The sequence below is a fragment of the Polyodon spathula genome, chromosome 10 (assembly GCF_017654505.1).
Source record: "Polyodon spathula isolate WHYD16114869_AA chromosome 10, ASM1765450v1, whole genome shotgun sequence".
Lineage (NCBI taxonomy): Eukaryota > Metazoa > Chordata > Actinopteri > Acipenseriformes > Polyodontidae > Polyodon > Polyodon spathula.
Window position 1 is genome coordinate 13,778,772 of NC_054543.1, and position 18,205 is coordinate 13,796,976.

Here is an 18,205-nt window from a genome sequence, read left to right on the forward strand (position 1 = left end):
AAATAACATTTTGTAATAGCAGGTATAAAATAAGAATTGTATTTAAACAACTGTTGTGAAATTGGGATAAAATAGATATACTTAATAGATACAGTATACAGACACACACACACTCCTGTGAAAACGTTGCCGTTACTATTTCTCTGGTGTAAGTATTAACAGATTAGGCTACATGATAAATGAAGTAATTGTATTTATAGGCTTGTTGCCTGACAGGGGAACACAAGAGAAAATAGCTTTGACCCCAGTGGAGCAAATCAATAATACACTTTCTTCACTGTGTTTTCTTTCCAGCAGAAGTCTAGGAGCGCACGCTACTACAAGAGGGGGTGTGGGAGATTTATTCAAGAAAAATGCAGCGGGTCAAGTCTGAGCTCTAACACAGTCTAAAGTTAGGAGTGGGTTCATGGGGGAAAAAATAAGATATAGAAAATACACTCTTCTAATTTGGTGTTTGGTCAAAGCAAGGGGGCAATTGGACAGTAGAAAGGAAAGAGAGTAAATAGTTATCTTGAGCTTGGCTTGAGACTTTATTTTTTTAAAGGTTATCTTTTATAATGTTATTTGCGATGAGCAGCAGAGAGAATCGTAACAGGATTGAAGGTGTAACTAAGCTTGGTGTTTGACATTTTAATCCCAATACGTACAATTTATGCCTATTGATATTCTTTAATATTCTTTATATTCTTATTTTCTGTGCTGTTTTGCAGAGAAACTAACAGATTCATCATCAGATACCATTCCATGCATTCTGTGCAATTGCAACTGCACTGAAGAAAAGTACTACAGGAGCTCAGCACTATTAACTGGAACTTGAAAACAGGATTAAGAGGACTAAGCTCTGTTACAACTATGGCTGAGACTAATAAGGTGCTGGTAGCTGCCCCTCCAGACGGAGGCTGGGGATGGATGATCGTTGCTAGCTGCTTTGTTGTCACCATTTGCACCCGGGCTGTTACCAGGTGAGTGGGGTAAACCCCATACAAAAACAAACTGCTGTATTTATACAGTAAAACTGCATCAATCTGCAGTTTAATGTGCGTTTTAGACACTGTACCTTTGTAATTCAGTACTGCAGCAGTGCAGTGCAGTGCAGTAATACAGATTCCAACAGAAGTACTGTACAAAGTTGTTTTAAAATAGTACAGTGTATATTTACCTAAGGGACACTTGAACAGAAGTTGTTTGTGTTTATATGGCTTTGTTGTTTGAAATGCTGAATACTGTGCTTGCCAAGCTTTGTGTTTTTGGTTTCAACAAAAGTCCTGTTTCTTTAGGTCTACTTTAAATAGTGCTGTGCTGATAGGGGCACTTGTAAACATTTATGATTTGGGTTACAATAACAGCAGATAGGTCATATAGCAATACTAGCCTGATTATGTATTTTGTGTACCGCAAATGAATGTACTTCAAAATTAACTATAGCACTATTTTAATGTACGGGAGGATTTTCTAAAATAATTAATTAGTGGGTGATCTGTAGTCAATATTCAAAGGTACACTGAATGGAAAGTACTGGGGAATGAGGGTATCTAAATTTGGTGTATCGCTGACCTATTTTCTAGTGGGATCCCACTGCAGGGTTTCAGTTTACTGAACTGGCAATAGATGGCTTGTATTTTCCACATATTACATTGCAGTTCAGGTTACAGAGGACGCCTTGTAAACACAGAGCGTCCTTATGAACGTGACTTTGAATAGCCCTCTCAGTAAGGCCTTTTGATGAGTCATTTGAGAGTTTTAGTGTTGGTAAATGCAACATTGATTGTTACAGGCTTACATTAAGCACTGACAAAATGCTACCAGTGTACTGCAGTTGGTGACCTATAGTAGCTTCAATGTTGGGCCCACAGTGTCTGGGATATTCTGATTGGGCCCTGGACTTGCTGGGTCACAATGCATGGAAACCTGGGTATGTACTTGTCGCTAAGAAACTGTATTAACATTCCGTGGTCTCAGCATTTCTTGGTCACATGCCATTAGCTTTCATAGCAAGAAAAACTGTAAGTCCTCCAGTTACCTAATCTTTTTTTATAGAAATTGTTTGTGCAGACATGGTGCAGACTCTGCTGAAGGGTCTTAAAATATTTAAACAGCTGGAAATATTTTTTTGTAATAAATTAAGATGCAGCATGAACACATGTTATTATTGTAGCTTGGTTCTGGACAGACATCTATGAAAGAAATGGTTGAATTTTAATTGTGTCACATCACGGCCCCCGTAGATGAACTCAAAAACAGGTGGAGGCTAGGGAGGTGAAAGCGAACTTTGCTGTATAGCCAGACGAATGGATTGAGGTAATCAATAAAGGCTTCTAGCTGATCAATGAGATACTAGCCGTTTTGACTGACGAATGTTCTGGTAATGAGGGTGCCTAATGTGCTTGATGTTTATGATGTTAATGTGTCTTAAAAGTGAGTTCTCTGCCTGAACCACTCCTTTGCTAAATTAATGATCCTTTACTAAGTGATTACTATACCTTTAAGTGATATATGTAGTTCTTTTGTACCTTCTACTGGTGGAATATCTCCCAGTTGAGAGGAGGGTGGAGAGCTGTGCAGACGTGATGCGGGTTAACTAGCTAGCTTAGTAATAGAAGTACCTCACTTTGTGAAATGCATGTTATAGAATGGAACTGGAACTAGGCAATGTACATGTCTGAAGCATTTCAAAAATGAATGTGCTTATATCCAAATCCATGTTTGCACTCTATTCTGCCTTCTAGCCTGGATTAACATCATACCAGACTTCCCTGAAGTACCTTTTTCAACATAACCACATACACCTTAATATTTATTATCCAGGTTCTCATTTATCAACTGTGCAATAGAAGCAGACACATTCCCCAGCACAATGTGTAGGAACGTCTTACCTGGTCAGTGAAATTATACCCTTGCCTGTCATTAAAAAGGCGACTGATTCCCTATTGATTGACATGCTCTGCAGCCAGTAACATGCCTTGATACTGAAGACACTGCTGAGGAGACGTTACCACACTTGAGGAAGTTTAAGGATAACAGACTTCCTGAAAATAAGGCAAGGAAACTTTCTTTAAACCTAGTGTTGTGTGCAGATTTACAGAGTTTTTTTTGTTAGGCATAATTAGGCTTGCTGCTTTTCGATATTAATCGGTAAAGCTAGTTAAACGTCGAATTCCCAAAAAATAGGAGTTTGACCGAAATAACTTTATATACGTTAAACTTCAGTAAAACAACTCACTATTTTTTTTATTTTCTTACCAAAAATAATAATTTACAAATCATCACTAGTTTGTGTAGTTTTTATACTTGCTGTCTGCCTGTCTCCGTTCCGCTCTGAATGCCTGGGAGTCACTGTCAGTCATCTCAGTGGTCCGTTAGGACAGTAGTTTGACCCTGTTCTGACAGATCTTGTTGACTGAAGCAGTGCTAGAATGCTCTCATTTACCAGCTACAGCGCCTGTCATTCAAAGCGCCTACTTTGAAATTAGCGGGTTATAGGTATACAGTTTCAGTTACTAGTTTGATTTGAAAATGGGACACGAGAAAAACACTTAATGAATATTGTGCACAATACCCTGGTCGACGGCTAAAGTCTCCGCGGCAGGACGAAGCAGGCCCGTCTCCCTTCCAGTGACTCTGGCTGTGCTGAGACATAGCTCATCTTTGACCAAATGTTATTTCAAATAGAATGTTGGTAACCATGGTTTTAGTTGAATATGACAAATGGGTTTCGCTAAATGAGACATTTTTCAGTGGCATAAAAAGTCTGTTTTTTTTTTAAAGCATAAAGGTCGATTTCACCCATTCTCTGCTTGAAGTGAAAAATAACGATCGGAAAAAACCCGGTAAATTCTTTCTAAAATAAATGTTGATAATAATGGTCAAAGTAAAAATCGAATAGTAAGCCTAGCCATAATCACTTTAACAACATTTTTTAGTGAAGTAATTGATCAGCTAAATCCTACTTTCTTAATAGGTAATAACTAAGTGAGTGATCACATTCTGCTTTCACTTAACCCTTGGAGGGGACAAGTGGTACAAATCTGTTAGAATTCCTTGACAATATAATTGAGGGGCCATCTTTAAAGGATTCTCTTTAAAAAATGTCACTATAACTGCATATATAATTAGAAACAGCTTTCATTCAACATTCCAGAAAACTTAGCATGCATTACCTTGGTAGTTGATCTTGTCTATATGTTTACCTTCCCAATGCCACAGGTTATACCTCAGCCATACCATAAAAAGAGCATCTGTACTACATACTATAGAAAGTGCAACAGTTGACAATAGGTCCAAAAATCATTTAAAAGTACATTAGATTACTCTTCCTGTAAAATAGCAGCGAGAAAGTACTCCTGGAAAGGTTGTTCACACTGGGGAATAATTTGGGAGACATCAGTTAAATATGTAGAGATTTGGAACAAACTGGGAATTTTAAAGGGATTTATTCTTCAGGAAAATAGATTAATATCTAGTGAAATTTACCAAAGTGAAAGACTAATTGGACCAAATAGTCTTTTTATGTGCACTCTCAAGCTTTAGAAAGCCTAAACTGCTCGTCCTGGTACAGTATTAGTTCCTGTGTCAGACTCAATCACGTGGTCAACCAGATGAGACTGGAACCCCGGAACTGACCTTTACGATGGGAAGTGATAGGGCACCGCAGGAAGAAGGAAGTGCAATTGAAGAAAAAATAAATTAAGAGAAGAACAGAAAGGTCTTCGTCACAAAGAGTGCTAATATTGCACCTGCTAATAAGAGATAAGAAAATTGATTTTAAATCCTTGGTTATCACTTCTTCATTCTTCTTATGATGTTTTACTGACATTTTATACTTTTATCCAAACCTATTACCTTGTGGCTCCCATATCTGAACCTTTCTGTATAGATAATATACAGAAGTGAGGAGGACTTGTGTGGATACAACTAGTGATGAGCCTAATGATCCTTGCGAACCCAGTCAGACGAACCAGCGTAAGAGAGAAAAGAACCTCAACGGGCACAAGCCTGGACTTAAATGGCCAAGAGCTTGTGAGAAAACTGCGTGGGACACAGTAAACACGGATCTCTGTTTTACTTTGGAAAGGTTAAATGGAACAGTTGAAAAGAACCTGGATAAATTTGGGGACATCATCTACACATATGGAAGTGAGAGGTTTGGAATTGAAAAAAGGAAGGAAAAAGTACAAACTTTTCCTTGAAAGTCTAGGCGGCAGCAGGAGATTGAACGCTTAGTTAGAGAAAGGAGGCAGTTGAGGAAGCAATGGAGAAAAGCAGAACAAAGTCATAAGGAGGGACTCAATCTGTTACAAAGGGTCATAAAAGATAAGCTTGCAACATTGTGCAGAGCTGAGTGCCTACGGAAACGCTACAAAAAGAAACAGCATGCAAGAACTAACTTTTATAAAGATCCATTCAAATTTGTAAAGAAGATATTCACCAGTGAGAAAAATGGCACACTAAAATCATCTAAGTTTGAGCTGGAGAGATATTTGGAGGAAACACATACAGATTCAAGTAGAGTCTTTATACCAAAAGAAAAGGATTCTGCAAGCATCAGTCAGTTTCCTGCAATTTCCCTATTAAACGTAAAAGGCAAGATTTTCTTCAGCATTAATGCTCAGAGATTGTCAACTTACTTATTAAAGAACTGCTTCATTGACACTTCAGTACAAAAAACAGGCATTCCAGGTTTAGAACGCATCAGCATAATCTGGCAACAAATTCAATTGGCAATAAAGGAGAGGAAGGAGTTCCATGTGACATTCCTGGATTTGGCTAATGCATACGGTTCAGTGCCACATGAACTTCTTTGGGCAGCATTTGATTTTTTCAGCGTACCGATGACAATAACAAGTTTAGTGAAAGCCTACTTTGGAGATTTGCAATTTAGTTTTTCAACTTCAGAATTCAGCATTACACTTCAGCAATCAACACCAGACAGAAGGATATCTGCATCATCAAATGGAAAACAATGCAAATGGATGGAGATGCAGATGGATCACATTAGTTTACTGCAAAGCTACTTCTTAGTTGGTGCTTATCTTGGCGAGAGCCGAGTTCAAATCAGCATGAAGTTCAACATCTACTCTCATGTAATGGAAATCATAAAGCTTTATATCATCTCATAATGGAATTATAAGGTCCGCTATCGATTAATTAACTGTTGAACACTGCATTGCTATAGCCTGTTAATATTAATAATAACTGCTGTGTTGTTTAGAATATGTTCATACATGCATAACAACTTAATGTTAACCTCAATTCCTTCCTTTGTTAATACACCCACCCCTCATTATATCGCCCCTTGCTATACTGCGGATTCGGATATATCGCGGTCCTGGAGTTGGCTCCCCATTTTTACTGTCTAACTGCACATTCCTTAGCTGCAATTTACATAGGCACTTAAAGAATTACTGTTTGTTTTATTTCGTACTGCACATCACAAACAACATTATACAAAACAAAACAAACAAAGCATTAACATTGTACTGTTATCATATACACGCGCATTGCACAATAACACAAAGCAAATTAAATATCTACTTGCTGAAGTGGTTTTTATTTTAGCCAACGAGGTGTTCACATGTGGCAGCAAGTACAGCAAAAGCAGGGACGTAAGCTCCCTAGCAACACGCCTCCTGTATATAAACACAAGCTCTTGAGGGATGCTGCATTATATACCCACAGATCCACATCTTTTGTATTTCAAAGAGCTGCATCTCTACTTTAAACCCATTCCATATAACTGGATTAGGACTTTTTCCATGTTAAAAACTGACACTCTTTTGGAAAAGCAATGTCTAATCCAGGCTTGTCAAGGGCTCCCTCCCAGTGAAATGAACTGTAATCATAAACCAGTGTTGTTTTTATCCCATTGCTTGACCAGACAGGCCCACGTTTGTGTGGAACCCAATTTGATACTGTAATTTAATTTTGAAACACTGGGCTGGTAAATAACGTTAAGGGTAAAAGTATCCCTATAAAACAGTGTTGGAACACGTGCACATGCTTTTTTTATTGTACTGGCAATGAAAGGACTGACTTAAAGGGAAGGTATCAGTGTGCTGATCCAGACCATAAGACAATGTCTGGTCGAAGGTTAGTGGTGGCAATCTCAGTTGGAAAAATAAGCCATTGACCAACATCTGCCAGCATCTTCCAGTCTCTAGCAGCTTCCAGTTGTCCTGGACGAGGCTTGGTTTTATCACCTTTTCTTGGTGGTTGCTCTCCTGGACGGAGAAATATTGTCTTTTGTATGTAATGCTTTGATGGAACTGGTGGCAACTTATTGGTCAAGTTACGCTTGTCTTCCAACGCTAAGGCCAAACATCGCAGCACCTGGTCATGGCGCCACGTAAACCGTCCTCGGCTAAGACCCACCTTACATCCTGTCAAAATGTGCCTTAATGTTACAGGTGATGAACACAAAGGACATGAGGAATCCTCACCCACCCAGAGATTTAGGTTCTGTGGTGATGGGAGAACATCATATGCTGATCTGATGAGGAAACTGATCCTGCTCTGTTCCATTGTCCATAGGTCTTGCCAGCCGATCTTGCGTTGTTCCACACTATCCCATCTCATCCATTCTCCCTGCTTGGCCTGGGAAATGGCCTTTACACCAAAACCGCCTTTTCCATGCTGAACTTGCCCCATAATATCTCCGATTCGAAGGGCAGCCTTAGCATCTTCCACAGCTTTCTTTGCCATCCATTTTTTTCCAGTTTTCAACACAGGTGCTGCCTCCCTTATGCATTTGTCGCGTGAATCTACTAATGTCATTTCCAGTCGGACTTTGGCACACTTAAACTCCTCGGTTAGAGCAGAGATTGGTAGCTGCAGTATTCCTTTACCATAAAGTCCCACTCTGCTGAGGCAGCATGGGACTCCCAACCATTTCCTGACGTATGAACTGATTAAAGCTTCCAGCTTCTCAACTGCTGTCAAGGAAACCTCGTACACAGTCAGTGGCCACAGCAGTCTTGGCAGTAGACCAAACTGAAAAAAAATAATAACATGTAATTAAAATGCTAACCCCTTTAATAACATTCTCTCATTTACATTTGTAGTTTAAAATGTGCTAAAAAGTAACATCGTAAGCTGTCAGTATTAATGACTTTAATGCTATCGGAGGTTTTTGTCAACAGTTTTAAGACGTCACCTTTCCCTTTTTGTATTTTAGGTGTATCTCCATTTTTTTTGTGGAGTTCCAAATGCACTTTGCTCAGGATTACTCAAAGACAGCGTGGATCCATTCTTTGGTGGACTGCACTACAATGCTCTGTGGTAAGTGAAATATTTAAGCTGTTTTTTTTTTTTATTCATTTTTGGCCTGTTTATCCATCCGACTCCCTCAAAATATCCCTGTGCCAAGGTGACACACATGCTGGAGTCCATTTCTGATCATTGGCAGGAAGTAAGTGGAAGTAGCAAGTGAGCTCTGGGGGGTTGCCTCGTTTTTTTTCTTACTAGTCTGTCTGAGACTACAGAAGAGATATATCATAGCATATGAATAATTAAGCAGATACATGATTTCTTAGTTCATTCCTGCATAGTGACGGGCTTTCCTGTAGCTTGGGGAGGTAAAATAAAAATGTAAAACCCCCAAAAATGGGTGGATGGCCCATTGTTCAAAGCACTTTTTAATTAACTTGTTGATGGTACACTTACTGGGTCGCTGCTAAAATTAAAAGAAAAACAGGAGGAAAGACTAGATGGATAGCTTTTAATAGCACCTAAATGTAAGACTGCCTGCCCGCTGATTGCACAGCATATCGACTCATTGATGGAAGGGTTTAGGTGACCTCTTTCCCAGCTGGATTTATCCAGAGGATCTTACTCACTAACAAGATCATTTGCACATTTCTGACAGGTCTGCACAGTTCATTCTGGTTCTGGTTTGATAATATTGTGAACACCACCAATAATTCCTATAAGCCTTACTTTGAACAATAACCTGACAGCTACTGCCCCCCTTCAAAAGTCAGTCCAGCTACTTGCACTGGTTACATATCTGTAGTAGGAAACTGCATATGAGCAGTTGTTTTTGGCCAATGAGCGTTGAGGGCTGGAGCTTGGTGTAAGGCCAAATCCATTTTCCGCCTGTGTCAGCTGGCGCACGTCATGGTCGACACAACACACTAGCAGCAGGCTGGCAGGAGACATGGTTTTCAAAGAGAGCATGTGATACAGAGGGTGTTAGGGTTAGAAGAGCAATGTTGTCAATATGACATTAAAGGCTGTCTTGTGGATGCTGGAGAAAATCAACACCGGTCATTTCTGAATCAAATCATTGCATGAGCATATGGCACTGAAAGTGTATTGAGTCAATAAGGCTTGTAAAACGAACATTGTAAGCCAAACATTAAGACCAATGCACAGATAGTTTTTTTTAAAGTTAGCTCTTTGCTGAGTGTGCATTGCTCTTTGGCATGTGCTTCCTGCACTAACATGAAAGCATTATAACAAACAATGGGCAAATTCCAGCAGAATATATTTCTTGACACTGGTGATAATTTTTAAAAGTTGCATCCTTTGTACCACTATAGGCTGCATAGAACTGCCTTTTTTCTAGTATCTAGTAACACTGACTCTGTTAACTGCCTCTGCAATTGATTTCCTTATTACAAATAACAATAAAAATTAAATGTAATAATTATGGCATACAATATGTAATGCATATAGCCATGTATAATATATTGTGTAACAATTTGCAAAGGTCCAATTTAATGTTTTTTTTTTTTTTCGTTTTTTTTTTTATGGGTTAAATTTGTAAATAATCCACTGACTGCAGCCCTGCACTAAAATCAGTAAACACATTTCCAAATCAGACACATTAAAATGAATCCTCCTCACACTGCCCTCTTGTGGATTTAATTATTAACCTTTTTAAGAGACTGTCACCAGCAGCTGGATTATAAAAACATATTAGAATAAATAAAATAAGATAATGAAATAATGTAAACCTTTTGCAACAGCTACAGTACTTATGTTATTAGTTTGTGTGAGTCTGGATTGCAAAATCAATTTATTTTTACTTAATTATTTTGTATTGCTATACTTTATACACTGACTCCAAATTCACAATTTTTTCATATGTATAAAACAATCTAGTTTTAAGTTGAAGTATTAATGGCAAAGACAATTTCTTGTTCTGTTTTTTCCTCATTCTATTTATAAAAGTACTATAAACTATAAATAATAACAGCTATCTTGTGTTTCCATTATCAAGAGATAACTGTAAACATTGTACATTCTTTTACTTTTAGTATGATTACCAATGTGTTTGTTTAGCCCCACTTGGCAGCTTCATTGGGAATCGTCTGTCTTGCCGATTTGCAGTAGTCTTGGGAGGATTCATGGCTTCGATGGGTCTTATTCTGAGCTCCTTTGCCACCAGCCTGGAGAACCTCTATCTGTCACTGGGGGTACTCACAGGTCAGTGCATTCTGAGAGTTACCAAGTTTCTGTTCAAAGTAATCAATAGATGTGCTTGACCGATTTTCCGAGTTTCTCTTATTCTCGTTGGCAAAACCGTAATTGTTTGTATGAATATATATATTTGCTGCCAGTATTGACTTATATATATAATTATATTTATATTTATAAAAAATATAAATATATATATAATATATATATATATATATAATCTATATATATATATATTATATATATTTTTTTTAGTAACAAGGTAAAAAAAAGAATCAACGAATTACAAAGAAACAACCTTTTCAGTATTTTCATGTCATGTGGACAATGCTATAGGGGGCTGCACGGAGATAAAGAAAAATTAATGGACAATATAATGGCTCGTGTCTCTATACAGTATAAATGTAACTCTGGATAACCCTTTGCCTATTTTTCTATGGACAGGCATTGGATTTGCACTTTGTTACACCCCAGCCATTGCCATGGTAGGAAAATATTTCTGCAAAAGGAAGTCACTGGCTTACGGGGTCGCTATGTCAGGTAGTGGTATCGGGACCTTCATTCTGGCTCCAGTGGTTCAGCACCTGATTGAACTTTACTCCTGGCGTGGGGCACTCCTGCTGCTCGGGGGGTTTGTTGCCAACCTGTGTGTGTGCGGCGCTTTAATGAGACCCATCGCCTTTAAGGAAGAGCAGCTGAGTGGCACGTTGTCTGCCGATGAAGAGAACACTTACAACAAACAGCAAAACGACTTGAACTCTAAGTCTGCCTGCAAACCAGGGCAGCCCATTAGGACAGACTGCCTGAACAGCTGCGTCTTCTTACAGTCACTGCAGGAGTATAGCTTCTTCCTGATGCCTGATTTCATGGTGCTAGCAGTGTCCATCCTCTTTCTGGCCTACGGCTGCAGTGTTCCATTTGTTTACTTAGTGCCTTACGCCCTGAACGTTGGGGTTAGCCACCAGAACTCTGCCTTCTTGATGTCCATATTGGGTGTGATTGGTATCATTGGGAACATCACCTTTGGATGGCTGACAGATCGAAGGTGAGCTGGTTTTTAACGTGTAATCTTTTTATTAGAGACGAAGCACAATGCTCCAGGTTACAACATGTTGCTAAGCAGAGGCAGAGTTTGATCTGAGGAAAGCAATTCTCAGAATTTAGCTGTATAGGTTTTCTTTTCCTTACATACCTTTGCCTCAAGAGGATGGCATGGACAACCAGCCAGCTCAACCCCTTTGGAGTTCTTCTGTGGGATAACTACAGTACCCCATAATCATTCATGGTATACAGTGCCTATAGGAAGTATTCACCCCCCTTGAACGTTTTCACAGCTTGTTGTGTTACAGCCTGAAATTGATACATTTAAATGGGATTTTTTTCCCCCTTTGATTTACACAACCTACTGAACACTTTCAATGTGTGAAAAAAGGGGGTTGAAAAAACAAAATAACAACCTGAAAAGAGCAGAGTAAGAAGGGCATTGGTCAGAGAAGCCATCAAGACAACTCAGCATTCAGGCTGGCCGTAATTTGGGATCGTGCGCCCTTTAAAAATGTGACCCAGAAATAAAAACATTGTTTTTAAATGCTTATGCGCACTTTAATTCAAAATACAAAATAATGAAACACAAAAACAAACAAACAAAACCCTAGCTCCCTCTGAGAACTAACTAAATATTGGCAAATCCCAGCCAAACAAAGCACAACACACTTTTGAAAACAAAAACTTTTAAGCCAAACGTAGGTTTTACTTCTATGTCTGCACCAACAATCGAGCTCCTCATCCTCTAGAACAGACTGGCTGCACTCTTTAAATACCCTGCACCTGGTTCTAATTTAGAATTACCTCCAGGTGCAGGGGATAATTAACAATTAACAAATACAATTAAATTAATTAAAAGCTATTCAATTAAACAAAACGTGCATTTTCACATTTTTTTATGTAAGGGAGGAATCTGACCCTCCCCTGCCATCTTACACTGTTGTTTCACAATAAAAATTCTCTTGCCTCTTCAAAGTGTTCAGTAGGTTGTGTAAATCAAAGGGGGAAAAATCCCATTTAAATGCTTCAAGATTTCAGGTTGTAACACAACAAACTGAAAACTTCCAAGGGGGGTGAATACTTACTATAGCCACTGTATACTCTATATATCCTTTTTCCACCACATGTCCAGATTGTTAAAATGTTTACGTGCAAGCCACACTCACAGGCAATGTTCATTCAATTACACACGTATTCTTCCAGTATCTACCATGTGAGAGTGGAAACCATTGGTAGTCACCTAGGTATCATGTGGTTAGGTGATTATGTACTGTACTCCCCATAAATAACCCAGGGAATGCGACAAATAGATACTATAGCAACTGCCATGTTGAGAACAATACATGTCGATGGCCGCTGTTTACTGTGAAGAAACAGCAATGGCAAGAAATGAAAAACAGTAAAAAATAAATAAAGTTCGTTGTCAACTTGATGTACTATTTATTTTGGGAATAAACAAAACAACGTTTAACTTGAACTGCTATTTGGCATTCTTTGTTTTGTAGTTAATTATCTGGGGTAAAGCAAGTCCTACACAACTTATTCTTTACTCCTTGGATATTTTTCTATTTTAACATGTTACATATTGTAAGGTCTTGCTATATAATAAAGGCACATACAGGGGCCAAGACCACGCCACTTGCCGCTGCTGCTATGCTCTCTGCCTGCGTTCTGAGCAATATAGTGACTTTTATTACTTTTTGAAAAACAAATGAATATACGAACGACTATTTAAATTGAGTGAATATCCGAAACATGAAAATCCGGTTGACATTCTTAAATGCTGAAAGTACCCAAGCCCTTTGTATTTAAGAAGCCATGGCCTGACCTTAACTTGACCCTGAGCAGATCATTGAAGTGACTTACGGAGTCCTTAGGTCACTGCTGGTCTGATTCTACCCCATGTCTATGACTGCAGAGAGTCGTTCCGTCAGTTCAGTCAGTATGCTGTGGTCCCCGCAAATGATGTCATCAAGGCTCCTGTAGAAATCCTGTGCTGCTGACGAAGTAGGAGGTTGAGTTAACATGACTGTTCCATCCAAGGCCAGTACTACCATCAGTTTTACATTATGCTGTCATCACATGAAGCCAATCAGAGCAGCATATTTACTGCAGTTTAGTAGTATAGAAATTAGTCTCGAAATTTTCCAGTTTTTGAAAATGGCTGTAGCGGGTCACTTTTACTGTACACGTGGCAATGCACACTTGTACATGCTATAAAACCTCTTAACAGTACAGTCTCCAAATGTTTAAACTTAGAAGATATTTAGGATAAAACTCCAAGCCTTTTTTTGTGCTGCATTTTGTATACTTTTGTTTGTTCTGTTTTGTTGTTTCAGGTGTTTGAAGAAGTACCGCTATTTTTGTTTCTTGATTGCTGTTGGCATGGATGGCCTGTGTTGTCTCTTGATTCCCATCCTGCAGAGTTTCCCTCTGTTAGTGCCATTCTCAGTGCTTTACGGGTACTTTGATGGGGCGTATGTGGCCCTCTTGCCTGTAGTAACGTCGGACATTGTTGGAACTCAGTACCTCTCTTCTGCCCTGGGAGTGGTCTTTTTTCTTCATGCAATACCTTATCTCATCAGTCCGCCGATTGCAGGTCAGTGAACATCTTGATTATTCAAAATTGTAAAAACAAGCATACTATACATAGTGTTATCCCTTGCAAGAGATGCATGTTTCACACATTAGAATCTAGGTCAGTTTAGTTTTGCATCTTAACCTACTGCACCTCTGCTGGACTCAATCAAAGCAACGTTTTGGCTGTTGTTTAAGCCCATTTTGGTTCACTAAAACAAATTCTGTTTAAGAGAGGATTTATTAGTTTTCCGAAGTACTGTTTAAGGTAAGAATATACTTTTTTTTTTTAAAAACAGTCCTTAAAATAGACCTTAAGGGGGCCCTAAGTGTTTCACCTGGTAAAAGCAAAGCCGTGTGGTGTGAAGGATGAGTTGATGGCCAAATAGTGCTATAATATAAAAACAAGCAAGCAACCTTACAGTGTTGAGGGGAATCCACCTAGCATAAGAATAATACCTTTTTATTTCCCTAAGACTTTTTAATAGTTTTTCAATCTTTCCTTTTCAGGCTGGCTAGTGGATCGAAAAGGCACCTACACCGCTGCCTTCATGCTCAGTGGATTCTCCATGATTTTCAGCTCAGTTTTGCTGGTGTGTGCTGCTTTGATTAAGAAGTGCTTTAGAACTCGGTCCGGGTCTTACTCCACCAACTCGGACCCCAAACTCCAAATCTGGACAAACACTGGCGAGACAGAGTACTGTGTAGCGGCAGATCAAGAACCGAAGCCTGTATGATAGACTCCAAAGTATACCTTATAGGACTGCATGAGTAGTCAGGATATTCAAATGTAGTTTTTAAACATGTCCAAAAATAGCTTTTTTTTTATTTGTACTGTCTGTTTTTATTATATCAAAGTATTGTGGATATATGTATGATATACAGTGTTCACCTTTTATAATGCTATAGTGGGGAGCTATAGTTACAAGACCATGTTGTTTGTGTTCCGCCTTATAACAAGTATAAAAGGGCTACTGTAATGGCATTATGGAGCAAATGGGAGCCACAACCATACCGTGTTATAACCGATTCCACAATATAACGAGGCGTGTTATAACAGGTGAGCACTGTGTGTGTGTGTGTGTGTGTGTGTGTGTGTGTGTGTGTGTGTATATATATATATACACACATTCCTTTTATTTACCTCCCACAATCAGAATGTGGAAGTATCCTTTTCTCGTACATTTGAAATTATTTCAGGCAAGTGGTAAATACTGTTAACAGTGTTCTCTCTTAATTATGGGAGGTTAGTCTCCATTAAATACAGTAGGCAGCTACAAGAGGCTTACATTCAAAACTGGGGATCAACCCGTAATGCTTGTTTGTTTTTGTCTGAACTCCCACATCACCACATGTGGTTTCATTTATTTGAAATACAATATTCTTCGAGCCAGGAAACTTGTAACATTGGTCAAGGCTCATATTACATTTGCTTAATGAATAACAGCTTTTTTTTTTAAGGTGTCCTGTGGGCAGGGCAGGACCAGATTAACACATAGGCAAACTGGGGCCCAAAGTCATGAGGGGACCCAAAACGAAAAGTTAATTTTATTTATTTATTTATTTATTTATTTATTTAAACAGATACGGAATTGCAAGCAAACTGGAAGAACTTCACTCACTGACATTTTAACCGAGGCAGTGTACCTCACTTGTGTTCACACAAAATCAAGCTGGCTGACCTAGAGCTTACTCTCGCTCACTTTCTCGCGGCGACACAAGTAAATTCCAGGTCAGGTCAAAAGTTTGATTTTGTTTGAATACAGCAAACCATGTCTCTTTCATGGGCAGCAAAGCATAAACACAAGAAACGAGAAGAAGAAGAATGCAAGCGGCAAGGGGAGGGTGGGGGGCATTAGAAAGCTTTTTCTTTAACAAAGTATGTCAAAAAAACAAAAAAGCCACATTAAACTGCATTTGACTTAAAGTTGCCAACGCATCCATGCATTTAGGGCCATTTTAACACTAAAACTTAAATAAATAAAAATGTAATTAGCTCGAATGACATATACCTACACCTTATGTGATAGCAGAAAAGTATCAAAAGAAGAATACCAATTAGCAATACTGTTCTGAAATGAGTATATGCATTCTTCAACCAAAGCAAGTAGCCAAAGCACATTGAGCTCCGGAGACACTGTCCAGCTTGCAATGCTTTTTTATTATTGGAAATATGCTGGGTAGCTCAATGAAATTTATGCAGTAACAAGAGACTGCGTTGACGGATCTTGGACAGGATCTGGCAGCTGAAAACTGGCACAAAATTGTGCTCTTGTCTACACCTAGCGAAGAGCCAAGTTTGTCATTAATAAGTGGGCTTTGCCATACAGCAATGCAGAATTGGAGCAAGTTTTTTTCTCAGGTGAACCTTGTAAAAACAGACATAAGAAATAAATTCTGTAGACTTTTTGATTGGAGTTCTGACCATGCTGTCAAAAATAAAAATGAAAATGATCCAGTCTGCAGATGTGTCCATGTATGACCATAAGTAAATAAGACCTAAATAAATGTAAGTACACAAAACTAGCCTATTTTATAATGTGTTTTATAGTTGTTGTTTTTTTTTTGTTTGTTTTTTTTTTTTTTAATGTCAGTAAAAAAAAAATAGTGTCAACAGGCCACTGTATGTCAGTAAAAACAAGCTTGTCAAACCCTGATTTGAGTAAACAACACTTATAGGTATGTTTGGTTTTTTTGTTGTTTTTTTTTTTTTTTTTAATATAGATTTGTGTGGACTATAGGGGACCTAGTTAGTAGACAAAAGTTTGAGTACCCTCCTATACAAAAGTATGTTTTTTTTTTTTTAATTGGATAACAATCAACATATGGTGTTCTTGTCCATATTCAAACTGTTGTATTTTTATTCAGTAAATTGGGAAAGGTGATTATCAAGCTCCGCTCTGGGATTTGATGTAGGTTTCAGGCTTTTCCAATTTTATTTTCAAATATATTTAGCACACCACCTTCAATTGAACTGTTTCTTTCAGATTCGGTCGGTCATTCAGTTCAGAGCAGTGCGTGAAACTTTCATCATAATTAACTAGAATTCGTCATAATTGACCGTTTCTGATCAAAACCGTGTATAATAAGTTAAAAACAAAATTATACCTGTTGCAAATTGGTGGAGCGTGAGTTCAGCTAATATATAAAGTCGTCTATTTGTTGCTATTCATAAGGATGGTAGGGGCCCAGTAGTGTATGTTTGCTTAGGCCTCACGATAGGTTAATTTGGCCCCGCTTGTGGGTCAACTTTTACGACAGATTCGGATGGCAGCTGGGAAAATTCATCTAGCAAAACTCCTGCTTGCCAATTCAAATTCCTTCTTTAGAATTGTCATGATTTAAAAGCTTATGTCATTGGAAATGTTTTCTGAAGGTTTGATACCAGGAACTATTGAATTCATGTGAAGCACTCTGGGATGCCTTGGCATGAAATGCAATATACAAAATAAATGATTGCTATTCAAAATGTTTTTGACCAAAGCATGCTGTCATTGTCAACAGATACCAAAAAAAACCATTCTAAAACCTTCTACTAGACAATGGTGGCTTTTAAAGTCATTACTGGATAATACTAGACCACCACCTAGTGGTGTATTGTAAGCGGTGCATGCAGAACACTGGACTGTTAATGCAGGGAAATGTTATTTCTTGTTTACAGGAATACACCATGTTATTTATGCTTTACATTAGATGACACTTAATCTTATTTTCTGTTAACCATTCATCAGCATTTGTTACATCACATTGAAGTTAAAGAGTGAACTAATAATGTAATTGTTGTAGTAAGGTTGGCATAAAACTTAAATGTGATGCTACCAATACTATTAATTAATCAAATTGTATTGTGCTTTTTTTGTATTATTTTTAATCTGTACAAGATTATAAATACAAATGTGATACATTATCACTACTCAGAATAACACCTCTACCACTGAATTCTGAATGTTCTGAAAAGTGTGTGAATATTCAGACTGTTTTATTATCAATAGCATAATAGATTATAATTATAGGAGGCATTGCAAGATTACTAACAAATGACCTGTTCAGTCAGAAATTCCTAGTGATGCCAATTGAATACATTCATAAAAACAAGTGAGGTCGAGCACCAAAACATGTTAAGCTAAATGTCATACCTGTGTCATGTTAATTTGTTGATTGTGTGTGT

General features: G+C 38.2%; 1 protein-coding gene across 1 annotated transcript; it reads left to right on the top strand.

Moving 5' to 3' along the window:
- Positions 1–629: 629 nt before the first annotated feature.
- Positions 630–16,629, top strand: LOC121321524 (monocarboxylate transporter 12-like). The gene is made up of 6 exons (XM_041260511.1): positions 630–962; positions 8,171–8,274; positions 10,282–10,425; positions 10,861–11,461; positions 13,800–14,059; positions 14,548–16,629. The coding sequence occupies exons 1-6, from the start codon at positions 853–855 to the stop codon at positions 14,772–14,774; spliced, it is 1,446 nt and encodes a 481-aa protein (XP_041116445.1). The 5' UTR covers positions 630–852; the 3' UTR covers positions 14,775–16,629.
- Positions 16,630–18,205: the final 1,576 nt, after the last annotated feature.

Coding starts and splice junctions, on each gene's coding strand:
- LOC121321524 (XM_041260511.1), top strand. CDS start 853: ATGGCTGAGACTAATAAGGTGCTGGTAGCTGCCCCTCCAGACGGAGGC. Junction 963..8,170: donor TGCACCCGGGCTGTTACCAG/GTGAGTGGGGTA, acceptor TTTGTATTTTAG/GTGTATCTCCATTTTTTTTG. Junction 10,426..10,860: donor GTCACTGGGGGTACTCACAG/GTCAGTGCATTC, acceptor TTCTATGGACAG/GCATTGGATTTGCACTTTGT.